Source organism: Lissotriton vulgaris, chromosome 2_1 (genome assembly GCF_964263255.1).
Source record: "Lissotriton vulgaris chromosome 2_1, aLisVul1.2, whole genome shotgun sequence".
Taxonomy (NCBI): Eukaryota; Metazoa; Chordata; class Amphibia; order Caudata; family Salamandridae; genus Lissotriton; species Lissotriton vulgaris.
In genome coordinates this window covers 346,981,671-347,001,755 of record NC_141687.1, presented here as the reverse complement: position 1 = coordinate 347,001,755, position 20,085 = coordinate 346,981,671, and the positions used below count along the sequence as shown (strand labels likewise).

At 46.3% G+C, this 20,085-nt stretch overlaps 1 protein-coding gene across 22 annotated transcripts in view; it reads right to left on the bottom strand.

Moving 5' to 3' along the window:
• Positions 1 to 20,085, bottom strand: part of MYO18A (myosin XVIIIA) — a 778,205-nt gene that overhangs the window by 185,657 nt on the left and 572,463 nt on the right. For all 22 annotated transcript variants that reach the window (XM_086955115.1, XM_086955123.1, XM_086955114.1 and 19 more), the window contains 4 exons: positions 15,547 to 15,657; positions 14,518 to 14,622; positions 3,764 to 3,910; positions 2,628 to 2,741 (listed from right to left, as the gene is read on the bottom strand). In XM_086955115.1, coding sequence (XP_086811241.1) covers positions 2,628 to 2,741; positions 3,764 to 3,910; positions 14,518 to 14,622; positions 15,547 to 15,657 — 477 coding nt within the window. The remainder of the gene's footprint in view (positions 1 to 2,627; positions 2,742 to 3,763; positions 3,911 to 14,517; positions 14,623 to 15,546; positions 15,658 to 20,085) is intronic.

Here is a 20,085-nt window from a genome sequence, read left to right as displayed (position 1 = left end):
ATCCATCATGAGGTCTGGCCACTCTGGAGCCTCAGCAGACCCATGCCCCCACCACACATTCAACCTCTGAAATCAACCCATCAACAAAGAACTCACCAAGGTCCCTAACTCCTCGATCACCACTGCCCACTTCCCCCAGAAATGGAAACATGCCAAAGTGAACATACTTGGGAAGAAGTCCTCCGTGAACCCAAGAGAACACTAGAACTACCGACCCATTTATCCTTCCAGCCAAGGTAATTGAGAAAGCTATCAACATCCAGCTCACCAGACATCTGGAGAACCACAACCTTCTCGACCCCTCCCAATCCGGCTTCAGAGCAAACCACAGCACCGAGACAGCTCTAGTCACAGCCACGGACGACATCAAAATGCTGCTAGACCAAAGAGAAACAGTAGCCCTCATCCTCCTCGACGTCTCAGCAGCTTTCAACACCGTATCCCACCCACACACTGATCAACAGACTCCACCAGATCGGAATCCAAGGTGCAGCTCTCAAGCGGATTGCATCCTACATCACAGGAAGAACGCAGAAGATCATCCTCCCTCCCTGCTCCTCAATCCCTAAGAGCATCACCTGCAGTGTACCTCAAGGCTCATCCCTCAGCTCAACCCTTTCAATGTATACATGACACTACTGGCCAACATAGTCAAGAGTCAGGAACTCAACATCATCGCCTACTCCAACGAAACCTAACTCACCCTCTCCCTGAGAAATTACAAAGATGCATGAAAGATGTGGCCACCTGGATGAATAACAACTGTCTCAAACTCAGCACCGACAAGACAGACGTACTCATCTTCGGGAAAGGCAAAGATACCATCTGGAACAACAAATAGTGGTCCCTAGAGCTGGGTCCAACCCCCAAACCCACTGAACACTGGCATCATCCTGGACAGCCAGCTATACATGAAGTAGCAGGTCAGCTCATCTCCTCTGCTTGCTTCCTCACCCCCTCCATCAGAAAGGTCTTTAGGTGGCTCCCATCCAACACCAGGCAAACAGTCACGCAAGCTCTTGTCACCAGCAGACTCAACTACGGCAATTCCCTCTATGTAGGAATCACAGCCCAACTCATGAGAAAAGTCTAGACTATACAGAAGCCAGCAGCCAGACTCTTGCTTGACCTCCCGAGATGGAAGCACATCTCAGGAAACTCCACTGGCTAACCGTCGCAAAGAGATGCCAGTTCAAGCTGCTCACCCATGTATACAAGGCACTACACAACAAAGGACCAGCTTACCTCAACAAACAAGTGAATTTCCACCAACCTACCAGGAAGCCCAGATCCGGATCCCTATCCCTATACCTATCAGCCACCCAACGCATCTGCTGAACAAACAGTGGAAGCTGCTCCTTCTCCTACCTGACGACTAAGGCCTGGAACAACCTTCCCCTGCACCTCAGAGCCTCACCATCACTCCAGCAGTTCGGGAAGGACCGCAACCAACTTGAGAACAGGCAGCATGATTCCACAACGCCTTGAGACCCTCACGGGTGAAGCAGCCGCACTCTACAAATCTTGATTGACTAATTTTCTTAGGGCATCCGAAGAGCAGGTGGGGTGCCAATAATTATGAATTTCCACTAAGGGAGTGCAAGCTGACCTCAGCTATAGGGTAACAGGAAAAGGTTGCACAGCCAAAGGAAATCAATACAGCTACGGACCAAGCAGTCACAGTAAAACAGTCTGAGGGAAGATCTTTGACAATGTACAGGGAGAATCATTTGGGGGGCACACAGAAACAGACTTTCGCTTTGCGGGGGAAGTAATAATTTCTCATGGGTATCAAATTAAAATATACTTTTTAAGCCATGACAGATTGCTGGGTGGTGCCATCTAGTAGCTCACTTTTCATTACCAGACACAGGCAGAATTAAGAAAGTTCCATTATCTAATCAGAACTAATAACCCACGTGTACATAATTCATGACCAAGGCTAACTGGCAAAGCTGCCTTTGCAGCACTGGATTTCAAATAGGATCGGCAGGCACATGTAAAGCTGTGTGGGTGGGAATCAAAGGACTGTCAGAGAAAGGTTAGTAACAATGTACACTGTGAGATCGGTGGGTGGATACTGGGTACTACAACAAAAGGAAAGTTCAGGAGTGTCAGTAGATTGGCAGAATGGCCAATTACATTTTGAGGCACACCATCAATATACAAGCAGTAAGTTAAAGTCCACAAATGTACATTTCCAAACTATCTCTAGAGAAAAAGGCTCCTATGGGACACATAGATTCTGCTCACCAATGCATGCCTTGGTACATACACCCCAAGCACAGCATGATATTTGACCTATCTGACATTCAAAGAACAAGACAAAAATATAAGACATGTATAATACAAACAAAACAAAACAACTTGAGATAACAAATAGCACAGATGATAAACGAATGGAGCAGAAATCAGTTATTTTTAGACAGTCATAAAAGGGGACTGTGGTAGTGGAGTTGCAAGTGGGTATTTACCGGAGGCACTTCCGAGATAAGCATTTACTGAGCACACAGCCTTTGCTTTCACATTTCTAATGATTTTTGTCGATCAATCAGCTCTTTGGAACTCAAAACAGCAGTGAGGATACAATTTAGAACGGGGAGAATCACCAATGCATGATTTCTTACCGCTGCTTTGGATTTAGAAATGTCATCTATCTGGAGGTGCAGGTCTTCCATTTCCACCTCCATGGACTTTCTGGCCTTGACGGAAGCAGCGCTGGTGAATTCAGACTCCTCTAACTTCACAAAAGGTAAAAATAAAATCAATTAAGCAATGGAAGGTGGCCAATGCTCATGTCAGCCGAAGGTTGGCTTCAAGGATGCAATCTACAAAACACACAAACAAACATTGTACTTCCTTGTAGTTCTGTGAATGCCTCCAACACCTGTGGAACATGCCTCAGGGCCTGCCGGGCTACTTGACGGCATTTGCTCCATTGTGCCAAACTACATCTAGGTTATCTGCTCTTTTGGAGGATAGTAAGTGAGCTATGATACCGCAGGTGGTGACCCTCCAGCTTCTTTAAAACTTTCAATTTCTCACAAGCGGCCTACTTTAAAAGGAATGTTTGATATTTTCCTAATGACAGTTTGTGATATTGTTATAACAAATGCAAAACGATTCTAAAAAGAATGAGGGCATTTGCATTGTACTGTATTTCAACATTTATATAGTGCTTACTACCCCCTATGAGGGGCACCGAAGTGATTTTCTACATGGGTATCACACTAGTGTGTAATTGAAAGAGTGTTGTCTTTCTTTTGAGCCTAAGTGGGAAGTGTTTCTTTGTTGTGCATGAGGACCATGAAGGTGCAGATATCACATTATGAGACGAACAAACACAAGCTCAGATGATAACAGAGAAAATGGATTTTGAACCAAGTATGACTGTGATTGAATGAAGGACACATGAAAATAAAGGTAGAGGATTGGTGCACAAAAATGTATTGTAAATTTGATATATCATAGATTTTTGTAGACGGAATTTATGTAATTTCTTAAAGGCAACACAATTTGTGATAGTGTTTGGTGAACCTGGATTACATTCATTTGGATTGAGAAAATAAATAGATTATTATGAATAAATACATGTAAAAATCAGAATTACCTGAAAATAAGAAAGTGGAAAATCATATTTATAAGATGAAACCTACAAAACTCTCATTTATCAATATGCATGTCGTTTTGATGCAGAGACTTCCTTAAAAGGGTACCCGAGGTCCTTGTTTCTGGGTACTCGTATCTCGAAAGGTTGACTCACCTGATTTTTAAGCTGGGCAATCTCGCGTTTGCTGGGTGCATTATTTTTAAGGTGGTCCAGCATCATTTGTGCATCAGCCAGAAGAGCTTTCGTTCTCTTCAAGTCCTTGCGCAGACGTTTTTCCGACTCAAAATCTCGTTGGCTCACCTGAAAGGAAGAAAACTCACATCAAGGACCTACTAAGCAACATTGAACCTATACAGGCCTGAGGGGTCGTCTGCTGGAGAGAAATGTGGATCTGTACTACTCTAGAAGCCTGAGGGATCGTCTGCTGGAGAGAAATGTGGATCTGTACTACTCTAGAAGCCTGAGGGATCGTCTGCTGGAGAGAAATGTGGATCTGTACTACTCTAGAAGCCTGAGGGCTCAGTCTGCTGGCTGAGAGATGCCAAATCATACTTTACTGCAGTACTCCGCACTGATTTTCTGCTGAGTACTGCAGTATAATGCAGAAGCAAACATACAGGTCTAAAGGTTTGGGCATAACTCTGCTGTCTAATCAGCTGCTGAGTTTTACAAAGTCTGCTGACACAAAACACAACTCGGAGTCTGAGGAATAGCTCTGTTGCCCAGCGCCAGCAAAACAGAACATAGAGCTCAGGGGCCTGGTGGACAGCTCTGCTGTATGGGTGATAGCTCTGCAGAAGTTACAGTTCAACAGGCATGAAGAATAGTACAGAGTTGTTGGGGGTGTCAAACGCCTTTAGGACACAGCATACATCTTTTCAGAGGGACAGCTATTTTATGCAAGGGTTCTCTTTGAAACAAAACCTCTAATTTCAAAGGCCGTGGGACAGCTCTGTAATGTCCGAGGGATACAGAGCAAACTTCCAAATCTGTAGGTTTGAAAGATATATCGGTCTAAGTAAGAAACAGAGATACAGCTCTACTGACCTGAAGAATAGTTCACAGGAATCAGAAGACAGTGCTATCCAAACCTGCAGAGCAACCTCTCTCATGCCTGAGGGATTGCTCTGCTACCTTCTAGCATGCAGAACAGAAGTTACAGGTCTGTCACATAGACTGGCCGTTGTGAGACAGCTTTGGTAATTAAATGATGGTTGCACTGTTCAACCTAAAGTTTTGCGTGCCCCAGGGCAGCTCTGCTCACCAAGAAAGAATGAAACACAACTTACACTGTTGAGGCCTAAACAACAGTTCTTCCACCTGGGTGCTATTTAGTAGGGAAAAAATGTTCAGTTTATGCTGTTTTGCACCTTTTCTCGTAGTGATGCAAACACTGTTTTGGAGCAGCAAAAATCAATATTCACACGTTGCCTGTTGTAGACACCGCTGATTCTTACTAGTGCAAAACAGCACTGATAACAGAAAAATAGAACTGCCCTACATTACTTGCCCTTACCATATGTAATGTGGAATAAAAAACCCTTATGATGATTTGCAAGCACAATCTCTGGAAAGTTGGTAACTAACAGTCTTCCAGATAGGCAAAGGTCTACATCATGGGTACTCAAATTTTCCCACGGGCCACAAAGTTTGGTCTGTGATGTGACTGAGGGCCACATTGATGCCACCAGGGTGGCGGTCGGGGAGTAGGGGGCGATGGGAGGGGGGGTTTGTGGCAAGGTGGGTGTAGGAGAAGCAAAGCATATACATAAAGATTCTTAATTGCATAATGTGAAACCAAAAGCATGCGATTAATCCTAGCTCTCAAATTGTGTAAGCCTAGGCAATCGTTTTATTTCACTTTTCCTCCTTTTTCTTCATTATCACATATGACTTCAGGATGTGTTACAAAATGTTGTGTTTGATTCAATAAACTACAAAATTCATGTATAACAGAAACCCAGGCCACCTAAAGAGTTCAGAAAACAACTGATTTACCTCTTACTTCACTATTGGCATTGTTGTCAGGGTGAGGGAAAGCGTGAATGTTTCTAAATTCATGTTGAAAAATGTCACTTTGAAAAAAAATTCTTCTCCAAACACTGATATAATCTGATGTACTGGGGGGGTGGGGAGTTTTATATAGAGCGAACTCGACCCGAAGGTATCAGTGCGCTTTAGAGGAGCAACAGTTGCATTACAGACGGACAAATTCATTTTTGGTGGACACGGGGAGATTAAGTGATTTTCCCAGAATCACAGGATGTTGAGTGTCCCTGCCGAGATTCGAACCCAGTTCCTGGCTTCAAAGTCGACCGCCCTAACCGCTAGGCCACATCCTCTCCCCGGTTCTGCATGTAAATGAAATACACTTTTTGAATTTTGAAAAGACTTTATCATACTTTTACTGCACTACGAACACTTGGTGGCAGTGGTACACTACAGCCAGCACCTCTGTGTAAGTTTGCCCTAAAGTTAAAGAAGGGGGATATTCTCCAGCGTGCTCAATGTCAGACACTGTGCAATGTTAATATGTATGTGAGATGCCCACATACAAACACAATGAAAAATGTAATTGACAGAGCACAACCCAATCAAGTTACAAAAAAAGACTCCAGTGAGTCATCAGTGAGATAGGCAGAAACAAATCCAATGGTATGTGTAGCCAAGGTAATTTTATTCTTAGGTCTTCTTCTGTGTTGACCCGCAGAGTCAGAAACAAGAACAGCCGACACGTGTTTTGTCTTGAGACGACTTTTTCAAGGCTAAGAACAGAGGTTCTAATCAGAACTTGATGTGCGATGACGCTTTCCGAATAGCTCTCGATGTGTTCATAACAATTAACCGGGCTCTCAATCTGATGAAGAGAAAGTATCTTGTAATCTATTCAGCACAGTGCGACTAAATACATACAAAACTATCAGAGGCTCTTTCAGACGTAAAACACGTAAGTGCCCAGAAGTTTAAATAACGGTGTCCGTATGCCAGAGAACTGAGTGAGCGGAGCCCATATGAGTAAATATATAGATACACAGTAAACTGTAAAAGTTAAAAATCACGAGCTGAAGCGGTTCTCAGGGGAACGCCCAGGCAGGAAGCCTCACTTGATAATGAAGAGTTTCTGGCCGATCCCAAGGTCGGAAGGCCAGTCCGAAGAAACAGCCGCTTGCTACTGGATACACACCACTATCCTTTGGTGGACACGGGGAGATTAAGTGATTTTCCCAGAATCACAGGATGTTGAGTGTCTCTGCCGAGGCTCGAACCCGGTTCCTGGCTTCAAAGTCGACCGCCCTAACCGTTAGGCCACATCCTCTCCCCGGTTCTGCATGTAAATGAAATGCACTTTTTGAATTTTGAAAAGACTTTATCATACTTTTACCGCAAGATGTCTTTAAAGATGAAGGCGCTTTTGAAGTTTAGCGGTGCCGGACATCCTAGTTACTTCGTTTAACTTCTATTAACCTTTAAAGTAAATTCCTGCCCGTTTATTTAGCATGTTTGTTAATGTTAGTGCTGAGTAGACTAAACAGCAGCCCAGCGCTGCTGTTGAGAAGGGAGCCGCATGTAAAGGTCAGGGGGCCGCATGCGGCCCCTGGGCAGTACTTTGAGTATCATCGATTTACATCAATGTTAGGTTAGGTTCACATTCTGGCACCTGCTCAAGATTCATCAAATTTAATCTGGGCGAGTCGCAAATTGTTGATAGCTCTGATGGAACGTGTCCGTCTGGTATATCGAAGTGCTGTCATCATAGGTACTTTTTGTTTTCATATGAACAATGCAGTCCTGAGGATGGTCTTGGGGAGAAAAAAAAATTTCCTCAAACCTGTTCCAGGCTATGAACTTGAGAATGTGGCACCTCGACTACAGTTGTGGTTTTTCCGCATTCGTAGGTACACTTTACACATGTAAAAATCAACCAGAAAATGTAGTCAGGACCGTGATAAAGTCACTGGTACACAGTACAGAAAAAACTGAAGTTTAGAAAACCAGCAGCGATAGCAAAGCGCTCTTCAATATGTTATTTTTCTGATATTTATAGAAAGCAGCGTTGTGTTTGGAAACGGCATCAGTCGTGGGAAAATCGACTGATGCCGTTTCCAAACACAACGCTGCTTTCTATAAATATCAGCAATTTTTTCTGTACCGTGTACCAGTGACTTTATCACGGTCCTGATTACATTTTTCATGTTCAGGCAAGCTTCCATATTCCATGCATATGCCTTATGCTGGTTTGACTAAGCACAGAAGAGTCTTTTTTTGCAAAAAACAACTGTCCTTATGATGGTCTAACGGACTGACGCCACAAAGACCGAAACGTCGACCTTTTCGTCAACTCCAGAGAAATTTACTGTTATTTAGTGACGTGTATTCTCTTGAGGAGATCTGTCGGTTTTTGATTGTGTTTGGAGTTGATGTTTGTCATGAACTGTTTGATTAATTTGATTTTACATCCCTTCATGACATATTGCTGATTTGTTTCATATGGATGTACTCCTTTTAAATCTTTGCTATATAAAAATACATATATTTCTATATAAATAGGATTTCCTGTGTGTTCTGTCCTCTCAATTCTTATTTAGTGTTGTTGTCTAAAGACAGTTCTAAGCCAATCCTAGCGCTGCTGGCAGGGCCAGGATTGGCTGAGAGGGGCTGTCAGTCCACTCCAGTGCCGTTCGTGAAGGCACCAAGGGGAGCAGAGGTGGCGCGAATCGGCTATGCGGTAAGTTGACCCCCCCCCGCGAGCCGCGACTGATTATATGTGCTAGGCAGTCCTAACATTAGAATCGTGCACCCGTCCAGCAGATTACATGGCCCAATGCTTGGCTGTGCGTACTCCCCGATGAATATTGTGCCCAACGGGGAAGTAAAGTCACAGACTGCAGAGAGACCGGCAATGAATGAGAATACTAGCCTTGCACCCATAGCATGAAGGCAACCAACAACAATAATTTGGTAGCAATTAAAAATTACCATAGCTTATACTGTTAACCCCCAGGCAAGGTGCAATGGTGCCCCCACTCATGGGGTGGGTGTCAAACATTACTCAAACCCCACTGACCCAGTGTTTTTGAACCAACCTTGGCTCGTTTTTCCATTTCCTAGGGGGAGTGGGATGCTTACCCCCTTGTTTGCCACTATTGCGGCTCAAATTAGAATTTGCAGGTCCCAGGTGGTTATTGCCCGGCCCTTGAGGCACACTTTGGGGGCAGCCTCTGCCAGAAATGCGAGACAGCTGGTAGAAGCTTGCAAAGCTCTCTCGGCTCCCATGCAATTGCTAAGTTACTAAGGTAGGTCAGTCCGATGAAGCAAACACTGCAGGCGTTCGTTTGCAACAGAATCTGTGGGTTCCTCTATCCAATTCCATCACCACAGCTCAATGAGTGAATGCTTCCTGCAGAGATCTCTGTATAAACCTTGCTTCTCCCGTACAAACTGATTATACTACTGTCCTGTAAAATGGTCTATTGGTGGCTCCTGACCTTGAAAAACAAAGTTGAAAGTAGCAGTTCGTTTACAAAAAATGTATTTCTCATCAGGATATTAATGCAGCAATAGTTAGGTTTGAATCTTGCTGCCTCCTCTGGAAAAACGTTCTCTCAAAGAGTACTCTGAAGTGATCTACTGCAGTACAACCCCCTCAGATAATTATTTACACTAATTTACAGCCACATAAATATGAAGCCTTAGGGTAGCTTTCAGTGTAGATGCACTAAATATCAGTATACATTTTCCTACTATCTTAGACTGTGCTAGCTATGCTTTTACACCTAGAGCTTTTTCAGCATTTTCTTTAGAAAAATGTGGTGTAAAATGCAAGATTTGTCCCCCATTTTTCACAATTTTCCTAAAAGGTAACTATTTGTTTTCTTCATAGGACAGATGGGCTCGCTCCCTTGATTTTTGTACTTTGGGACAGTCTTTATGCCCCACTAGATTTCACTGTCACCAGCCACCACTGCTGACAAGCCATAATCTGCAAATGAGGCCACACTCCCTACCTCCTTCATTTTCGCGGGCACTTATGTAAACATCGCGTCATTTTTACAAAAGTGCCGATTTTGCAGGCACTTTTGTAAAAATCGCTGCATTTTTACAAAAGTGCCGATTTTGCAGCAAACCGCGAAATCCTGGAGGGTCTGATTGATATACAATTAGATAATAATAATAATAATAATAATAATAATAGGGGCATTTATAGAGCGCTGAGTTACGCGCACCGGCGTGTCCCTGCGCTGACAGTGAGAAGGCATAAAACAGAGGAATGAGGCTGCTAGGCAGGCCAATTATCTAACGTAAAGGTAGGCTTTTAGCTTAGCTCAGAACCTCGTTTCTACTGGTTCCAAGCGAAGGTCTACTGGGAGTTTATTCCAGTGGTTTGGTGCTAAGTGCCTGAAGGACCTGCCTCCCATGCGAGCTTTCTTCACCTTGGGGATCCTCAGCAGTCCCCCGCCCGCAGATCTGAGCGCTCTGGCAGGTTCATAAGCTTCAATCAATCTCTGCAGTGGTCGAGGTGCCCTGCCATTCAAAATCCGATGACAGGTGCAGAGAGCTTTATACTCGACTCTGCTCCTCACTGGCAGCCAGTGTAATTTTTGCAAGGCCAACCTCGAGGGCGCCCTTTTGGGCAACCTAAGGATCAAGCGTGCTGCCGCGTTCTGCAGCACCTGGAGGCGTCCAACACTTTTACTCGGTGCCCCCAAATACAGCAGGTTCGCATAGTCCAGCCTTGCGGACACCAAAGCATGAACCAAAGTTTGGCGAGCTTCCAACGGCAGTAGGTCAAGGACTTTTCTCAATCTTTTCAGGACCCCAAAACACACGCCGACCACACGATTGATCTGGAGCCCAAAGGTAAGACCCGCGTCGAACCATACGTCAAGGTTTTTTGCCTCCTGACAAGGGGTGGGGATCGATCCAAGACAGGATGGCCACCAGGCTGATGACCAGGCCGACTGGGCTCTCCCTACCACCAGCACCTCTGTCTTGCTGCCGTTAAGCTTCAGACAGTTCATGGCCATCCAATCGGCAAGATCTTTCATGCACGATCGGAAGCCATCCGCAGCAAGACAGGGCGCGTGCGACAGGGAGATGACCAGTTGCGTATCATCAGCATATGATACCAATCAGAGGCCATGACTCTCCACAATAGATGCGACAGGCGCCACATACAAGTTAAAAAGGGTCGGGCTCAGGGACGAGCCCTGAGGCACGCCCTGGCCCAAAGGTACCCCTTTGGAGTAGCAGTCGCCCTGCCTCACTTGGAAGCTCCTTCCCGTTAGGAAGGCCTGGATCCACCTCAGCGCGGTGCTAGCGATGCCACCTTTGCTCAGACACTGTAGCAAGGTGGAATGTGCTACAGTGTCGAACGCCGCGCTGAGGTCAAGCAGGATCAAGGCCATGGTCTGCCCCTCGTCTACACCCTGTCTCAGATGTTCTGTTGCCATGAGAAGGGCGGACTCAGTGGAGTGACGCGGTCTGAAACCGAACTGCGCATCATGGAGCAAACCCGCCTCCTCTACATGTTTCATAATTTGGGTGTTTACCACCTTCTCGGCCACTTTGGACAGAAAAGGTAGGAGTGAGATGGGCCTCAGATTTTCCAACACCTCAAAACCAATGTGAGATTTCTTTCGGAGGGGGAGCACCACCGCCTGTTTCCATCCCTCAGGTAGTATGCCGGACTTGAAGGAAATATCCATGACATGCCTTATATAAGGCTCCGGGACTCCCAGACTGTCCCCCAGCCGCTTAGGAGACACCGGGTCCAAAGGGGAGTCCGATTTTACTGAAAGACATATCCTGACTAGCTCTTCAGGAGGAGGAGTAATAAAATTTGTGAGGAGCCCCGAGATCTCCAGGCCATCTGATGTGGCTTCAGGCTCAAACCCCATGGGGGGAGGGTTGGGGAAGGTCGAGTAGATTTTCTCGACTTTAGTGGAGAAGTAGTTGGCGATACGATCACATGTTTCAGTCGAACAACTCTTCGGGTCTGCAAATGAGTCAATAGTAGTCAGTGACTTATAGATGCAGAAAAGCTCCTTAGCAGAGTTTTTAGCCCCTAGAATTTGCCCTGCATAAAAGGCCGCCTTCGACTTTTTAATCAGTCTGTGATGCAGCCGTCTTTTCTCTAAGAACATTTCCCTGGCCTGAGTGTCATAAGATACCCTCCAGGCTCGTTCAGCACGCTTAGATTCTGCCTTTGTCCGCCGCAGCTCTCCATTAAACCATGGAGCAGATCTTTCCTTGCGGCCGCCCACAGATGTTCGGCAGAGTGGTGCTGTCTGATCTAGTGCCTCTGTGATGCGCCTATTCAAGTTGAAAACAGCAGATTCTATGTCCTCACCTCCAGATGCAACTGAAAAGCCTCACTGAATAGGAGAAACTCATTAACAAAGTATTTCATAACATTGTCCCTTGCTGGCACCGTACCTGTTTAGATTTGAGTACCCAAGCCCACTAGGGTAGATTGGGTTTCTTTTTTCTGTAATTACCTCACCAAGGTGAGCATCTGCCGCATTGTAGCTATCAGTTAGTCTTGTAGAAGTTAACCACTGGAACACAAGGCTCTTCAGTGAGTCCCACACAATAACAACATGCTCCTCCCAGTATCCAAGTGATAAAGCTAGCATGCACAGGTCAATCTCCATTAAACGTTTTTTTTCTGAACATCACTGGACAAAGTATCCAATAAATATAGGTGTATAAACAATCAAGAAGGCGCAGTCCTAAAACTCCAATCACCCACATCTTCCCAATGTTTTTTGTTGATAAATCTGACACGATTTATAGGGAGAATGGGCCGTCAGTTCGATGACTTAAAATCAGTAACATGTGGTTGAATGGGCGGAGGTTAGTGGGGCAAAAATGCCCAGGAGCAAGCGAGGGGTGTCTAAACCTGGTCCAACAAAGCCAGGCTAGACTTTCAAAAGAGCACTGGCTATGTAAAAGGTGCCTATTTAGACTTAATGTAAATTTATCATATGTGGTTTAAGGAATATATGTCATGCTCTGACCCTCGTAAATCGACCTTGGACACATCTTCCTAAAGTGACCCATTTGGTAATCTCTAGTTCATAGATCTGATGCTGTAGAACTTAGTTTCTGAAAATGCACTAAAAGCTTTGGAAAGTGCCTCAAAATATCTACTATTCATCAGAGTGACCCTTGAACTGATCACCATCCTACTTGTTTTGTTTTTTATGTAAAGTGCGCCACCTGAAAAGATGTAATTATCAGACTTGCGCCGTGGAGAAGCTGTGCACTTTATAAATTGCCTTCATTTATTGCTCACACTATTGCCCAAGCTGGGTGGATGCACGTGATCATGATGGAAAAAACAAGTGTTGCTCTCTAATGAAGAAGGACAATCATCCTGAAACACGTGTCTAGAGATACACAGCACTAGCTGCACCCACAAGGGGGAAAAACTAAAGCCGGACACCGAAGAAAGTGTTATCATGCACTGCATTTATTATGATGCCTCGGGGCAAACTGAGTGCTGGAGTGTGAAGCAGGGTGCGCCCACCCCCCTCCCATTCATCAGAGTGACCCTTGAACTAATCACCATCCTACTTGTTTTGTTTTTTTAGGTAAAGTGCACCACCTGAAAAGATGTCATTATCAGACTTGCGCCTTGACACTCCTTTGGAGAAGCTTTGCACTTTATAAATTGCCTTCATTTATTGCTCACACTACTGCCCCTGCTGGGTGGATGCAAGCGATCATGATGGAAAAATCAAGGTCTTGCAGCATGGAGGGACGTCTGCAAGACTCAGCGCGCCTAAAGTCTGGAAGAAGAGTCCTTCACCGTTGGAGAGGCTGTTGCCACTTGACATTCAGTGTCTTGTGTATCCTTCTGGGCGACTCTGAGATCACAGGTAGGTATGTTTCTGGTGTCCCATTATTATTCTGCGGTCGTGTGCACCTTGAGAACATAGTGGGCTTTGTTTTTCCTACTTTGCATGTACTGCTGCTGCGAGACACAGCTTCTGCTGTCGTGCACACTCTGATATCAAGGGGTCTTCATTCGTCCTGTCACGCACGTCCTGCCATAACATTGCACTCAGCTTCTGCTGTCACTAATAAAATGGGGGCTATGGTCTTCCTGTCATGTGCACCCTGTTAACATGGTGGGTTTGCTCGTCATGTGCTTCCTGCTGTGATGCGGCACCTGCTCCTGCTGCCATGGGCGGTCTGTCACTTAATGTGGGGGTTTGGCTGGTGCTGTCCGATGCCACCTGCTATTACGAGGCGCTCTGCTGCTAGTGAGTGTCAGAAGCACTCTGATAATGGATGTTGCATGTGCTCCCTGAATGTAAAATGCTCCTGGTCTCATGTACTTATAGACTGTGTTTTTTAAATCCCCACCTGTATCAAGTTTTTAGGACCTCTGTTTCTAAAGTATCAAACACTCTCAAGGTTGGAGGCAATGGGGCTTTTATCCAAAATGCGCTATCTTGATGTTGCAGTAGAAATTGCACGATTTACATTTACTGTTAAGCAGAGTGTTAAGGCTGGGTTAGAATAAAGTTGTGCTCGGGTGATCGTGGGTTTTTAAGCTGCTATTATACTGTAACTGCTTTACTGTTGTTTTATGACCAAGTGTCCTAATACACTCCCGTTGCTCTCTCTCTCTCATGGGACCTGGGTTCTTCTGGGAGGTGAGCTCTCCCTGGGCGCCCTGGTGTCTGAGGCCCTTTTCTCTTGTGATACCAATATGGACAACATACAAGCTACTACACTCGTTTTTTCCGTGGCACTTGTATTAGGAAATACTCAGATTCTCCTGTCACACACACAAGAGTAATACAGGGGGGTGTAACGGGGTGCCCTGCTTGTCCTTTCAAGGGCGCCCCCTCTACAGCGAGGGGAGGAGGGGCGCTTGGCTGCGCCGCCCGTACCTGGTCGCTGACAGCAGACAGCTTGCTCTCCAAATCTCTCTTCTCCCTCAGGACCTTCTGCTTATCCTCGTACTCCTCCTCGAGCTGGAGCTCCATCTGCTTGAGCTGGGGCCGGGGGAGAAAGAAGAGCGCGCGGGGTTAGCCACAGCCGCCACCGAGAGCCAGGGCACGTGCGCAGCATGGCGGCCGCCGGGTGAGAGGGAGGGCTCGAGGGAGACGGCACGCGCTGCTGTGAGAGAGGGCGCGCTCTGTGCGGCGGAGGGGTCTCTATCCACTGCTTCCACACCTGCGCGTGTACACTGCTATGAAGGGCGGAAGGCTGCATGCGGCTAGAGGGGAATGGTGGAAGGAGAGAGTGCTGCACACGTGTGGAGAGGCACATTTGTGTATTTACTGCTTTGTCACACGTGAGAGGAGTGTGTGTTTGCGTGCACCGCTACGAAGGAGGGAATGCAGTACACGTGCGGCTACTAAAAGGTGTATGTTCCCTGGTATCTTACATGCGAGTGGAATATTTTAAGCCACAGCAATGCAAATGCACACTGCTATGTGGAAAGTAATGCACACGAGCTGTAAAATATTAAACGAATGGATGTGTATGTACACTGCTAAAAATGGAAAAAACGCACCGCAAAGAAGACGCAGTAGGTGAGAAAAGAATGTATGTTAACACTGCTGCTATGGAAAGCAACGCAGGACACCAGAAGCTGCACATGAAAGTAATGTTTTATATACTACTATGTGGTAGAGTCACAAATAAAATGACTATGTGCAGATTCCTATGTGCAGGAGATGATGCTAAAGGGGACAGGCGTGTATGTTTACATTTCAGTGCAGGAGAATGCCACACACCAGCAGAGAGTTCCGTGTAGAGGCGCTGCTAGTGGGCTGTATGAAGCAATGCCCAGGCTTATACATCAATTGTGGGCGAGGGGGTTGCTGTTGTGTGAGCGCTGGGAGGGTGCAGTGTAGCAAGTGACAGCTGTGTGCACTGCATCGGGGAGCTGCTCGCATTGGGTGCCCGTGTACCTTTTTCTGGCACGACTGCCGCACGTCCTCCACCTCCTCGTCTTTGTTCTCCAGCTCCTTGGAATGCGTCTGCCGCAGCCGCTCCATCTCCATCTCCAGACGCAGCTTTGCCTGGAAATCACAGACACCATTAGAGCTCCGCAAACACGCACACTGCCCAAGGCACCCTCCAAGCAACAAGACGTCTCTTTGGACCCAGCAGAGGCCTTTCCTCTACCACCCGGAGGCGCCTGGGCAAACCCAGCAAAGCCCATTCCTGTAACCACCCAAAGACCTCTCGGCTAAACACCCAAAGACCTCTCCGCTAAACACCCAAAGACCTCTCCGCTAAACACCCAAAGACCTCTCTTCTAAACACCCAAAGACCTCTCTTCTAAACACCCAAAGACCTCTCTTCTAAACACCCAAAGACCTCTCTTCTAAACAACCAAAGACCTCTCTGCTAAATACTCAAATACCACTCCTCTAAACACCCAAAGAAAGACCTCTCCGCCAAACACCCAAAGACCTCTCCCCCCAAACACCCAAAGATCTCTCTGCTAAACCGAAGACCTCTCTGCTAAACATCCAAATACCTCTCGCTAAACACCCAAAGACCTTTTCGCTAAAAATCCAAAGACGTATTCGCTAAAAACCCAAAGACCTTTCCGCTAAAAACCCAAAGACCTCTCCGCTAAACACCCAAAGACCTCTCTTCTAAACACCCAAAGAACTCTCTTCTAAACACCCAAACACCTCTCCGCCAAACACCCAAAGACCTCTCTGCTAAACAACCAAAGACCTTTTCGCAAAAAATCCAAAGACGTCTTTGCTAAAAATCCAAAGACCTCTCTTCTAAACACCCAAAGGTCTATCCGCCAAACACCCAAAGACCTCTCCGCTAAAAACCCAAAGACCTCTCCGCTAAAAACCCAAAGACCTCTCAGCTAAACACCCAAAGACCTCTCCGCTAAACACCCAAAGACCTCTCCGCTAAACACCCAAAGACCTCTCCGCTAAACACCCAAAGGCCTCTCCGCTAAACACCCAAAGACCTCTCTTCTAAACCTCAAGAGTTTCTCCTTTATTCACCCAAAGGCTTCTCTTCTCCCCTGAGCATTCAAAGGCCTCTCCTCTCAACCCCAAAAGGTTTCTCCTCTGTTCACCCACAGATTTCTCTCTAACCACTAATTTGTATCTCCTCTTACCCCATCAGTCCCTTCCATGGCTTCTGTTCATCTCATCCAGCTCACTTGCAAAAACCTTTTCTCTTTCTCCATGTTGCTCTTTGAAATTAATACATTTCCACCACTGTCCTATAGGCCTGGTAAACACATGGACAGGCCCCTGTGCAGACGGCTCCCCACAGGTCACAGTACCCTTAGAGTAGTTAAACACACGGTAGCATTGGTCGCCTTGAACACCAGATCCCATCAATTGCCATGAAAGCATTGAATACATTTCCAAGAGCTTAATATAGAAGAAGCATATTTAAGTTGTTACACACCTGAGAATCTGCACAAGGGTAATGAAATTGAAGCAACATCTCAGTTGGGGGGAAACTTTGGAAGGGGATCTACATTGGCATGGGGGAAAGATGGGGATTTCAAGCAAAATATTTCTAAAGTGGGACCCAAAGGGATTATTTTATTTTTGGTACAACAGAGAAAAGGTGGGTGCATGGAAACTACCAGGTGAAGCAATGCAGAGCTATTAACGAGTCTAGGAACGCAGGCCCGTCTGACCAGAGACCATAGTCATTCGCTGAGTGAGGGACAAGTAACCATGAAAGAACATATTCAGTTGTGCAGCAGGAACAATAAAGGCAAGTTACTAAGTGCAAGCTCGAGTCCTGGGGTAGTGACCTTCTTGGGTGGGTTTATTCCCTACACTAACAAGAACACTCACCCTCCCTCCAGCAGACCCCATATATTTTCTAACAGCCCACCTTCCTTTCTATGCTGCTGCCAGACGTTGGGAATGGGTGTCAAAATCCCCACTGGTGGCTGATTAGACAACTTGAGTCTCCCCATGATCTGCCTGGCTAGATATTAATTGTCGCTCACCAATAACTGTGGCACAGATTGAAATTCAGTGAACCCTTTTTGCAGCTTCATAAAGCCATGCAACTTGGATTCTCAACCTGTAGGAGCCCACTGGGAAAAAAAGTATTTTCCCCACGACCAGTGCTTTCCAAGTTATAGCCTTGAGGTTGCCCACACTTGGGCCTTTCATCAGGAAAATTAACTGTATCGTGCTGGTCTAAACTTTCACCTTTCATTCAGCTCTTCCTGCTAGTAGGTTGTTGAGGGGCTACGGGCGGGTCAAGAGGTCAACCCTGCATGCCACTGGGAGGCAAGTGGTGTGCAGGCCACTCTTGCAAGCTAGCTTTCTTGTGCAAAACGCAGGCCAGTTAACAGCGCAATGTTTTCTTCAGAAACATGAAATACTAATTCGCCAGGACACCTACAGTACGTGGGTCACGCAGCTAGGACCGGAGCAAGGCCAGTGACCCAGGGCTGTGACAGGGCCCTGTTTGCCCTTGGTGAAGGCCGCCCTCTTTATGAGCCCATCGCAGAAGGAAGCAGGCAGGCGCCTCTCTGCGCCGCCATGACAGCCATTTCTCTGGCAGTGCAGACTGCCAACTGCCCGCATAACCTGTCCCCGTTGTACCCAGCTACAGCTAAAGCAATTTTCGGAACACATAACAGCAAGAAATATGTCTGCCATTACCACGGTTTTGGACTACAAATAAGAGCCAACACGGGGCTGCAGGACGAGCTCTGTCTGGCGGTGGGAAGGCGGATAAATCTACCTTCTACTTCCCTAGAAATCAATTCTACCCCTTCGAGCCAATCGCTCACTCCTAAATGCTCCCGAGGCACCACTGCGGACTCCACACCGCTCACACCTCCAAACCGAGGGGAAGTTTAAGCCCGACACGTGGCGAGGCCAATCCCAGGGCAGCATTAATTCACCCTGATCAGTCCGCGGCGTGTTGTCTAGTTTAACCCGCGGCTGACATCTATCGGCCTCACCCCCTCGCAGGGAATAGGGGCCGAGAAGGCGAGAAAAAAAGGATTTACATGACCGGAGGAAACCAATGAAAGCACCTCGCACAGATACACAAACCTATGGAGGGAGAAGAGGCGAGTAACACAGAGGACCGACAGCAGAGAATGAAAAGAGAGAGCTTTGAGAAAACAAGGGGTTCAGACTACAGAGGCATCCCAAATATACAGAAGGCAGCGAGCGGCAGATTACAAAGAGCCGTCCTAAATACACAGAGGAAAGACAAAGACAGATATCCTAAAGTCAGAGAAAAACAGGCAACACAGAGAAAGAGATGTTCTACACATACGAAGAAAAGACGGGACAGACTACAAAGAGATATCCTAAAAACAGAGAAAAACCAGGATACAGACTACAAGGATATTGTAATTATACAGACGAACACAAATATACAAGAGAAAGAAGGACATTAAGACTACAGAAACATATTTTAAAAGTACAGAGAAAAAATACAAGGGAGACTACAGATATATAGACAGGTACAGATTAAAAATCGGATACAACAACAAAAATCTATCTAAATAAACAAAGAAATAACGGGGGACAGACTACAGAGAGAGATCATTAATAAACATAGAAAAGACAAAGGTCAGACAGCCATCCTACATCTGCAGCCTGTACTGTGTGGTCTGCTTGGACCACAGGACTCTCCTGGGCGAGCTCGGTTACCTGGAGCGAAGCACCAAGCAGTGGGCAGTCGCCCCTCACCAGCGCAGGCGAGAGGTTATCTTCTATTGGCACTGCCATGCTGAGACTGGGGAGCACCCTGCCTTACTTAAAGGCCTTTATGAAACTCCTGCCAGTATCTTTGAACCCAGCTTCATGGTCTACAAAGCCATTCCACCCAGCACCCCTGTCTACCTTGCTGATATGCTCACCATCTCCAGCAGCTCTAGTCATGCCCACAGACAGGACACCATCAGGCTGGAAATGTGCAAAAAAGAAAAAACAGAACAACAAGCCTTCCCCATCCAGCCACCTAGGATCAAGAACGATATGCCCCATATCCATTTTTTTCAACAAATCTTGACCCTAGCTGTCCTCTTCTCCCTCTGACTCCAAAGCAAGCAGGCCTCCCCAGTAGGCATATGCAATGTTTTGCTCCCAGTGACTGTCACCTTGCCAGATCGATGTAACCTGCAGGCCATCAATGACAATTACTGACTAGAAGTCAAGGATCTACTAACAGAAACTGAAGCTGACCTACCACCAGAAGCAAGATGTCTAGCCAAAAGAGTGGTGCCGGAGGACATATTCCAAGCAGGGCTCTCAAAAGGTATACAACGGTTACCACGCATTTGTTACAACGCGGTACCATTACCACAATACTTTTACCACGCAAGCCGTTACAACGACATGCGCTGGGGGGGCCCTCCAGGATAGTAAATAATTTAATTTACTATCCAACTCCTTTCCCTAGAGTCCACGGGGACTGGAGTTGGAATAGTAAATTAAATAATTTACTATCCAGCGCCCCTCCACGCAAGT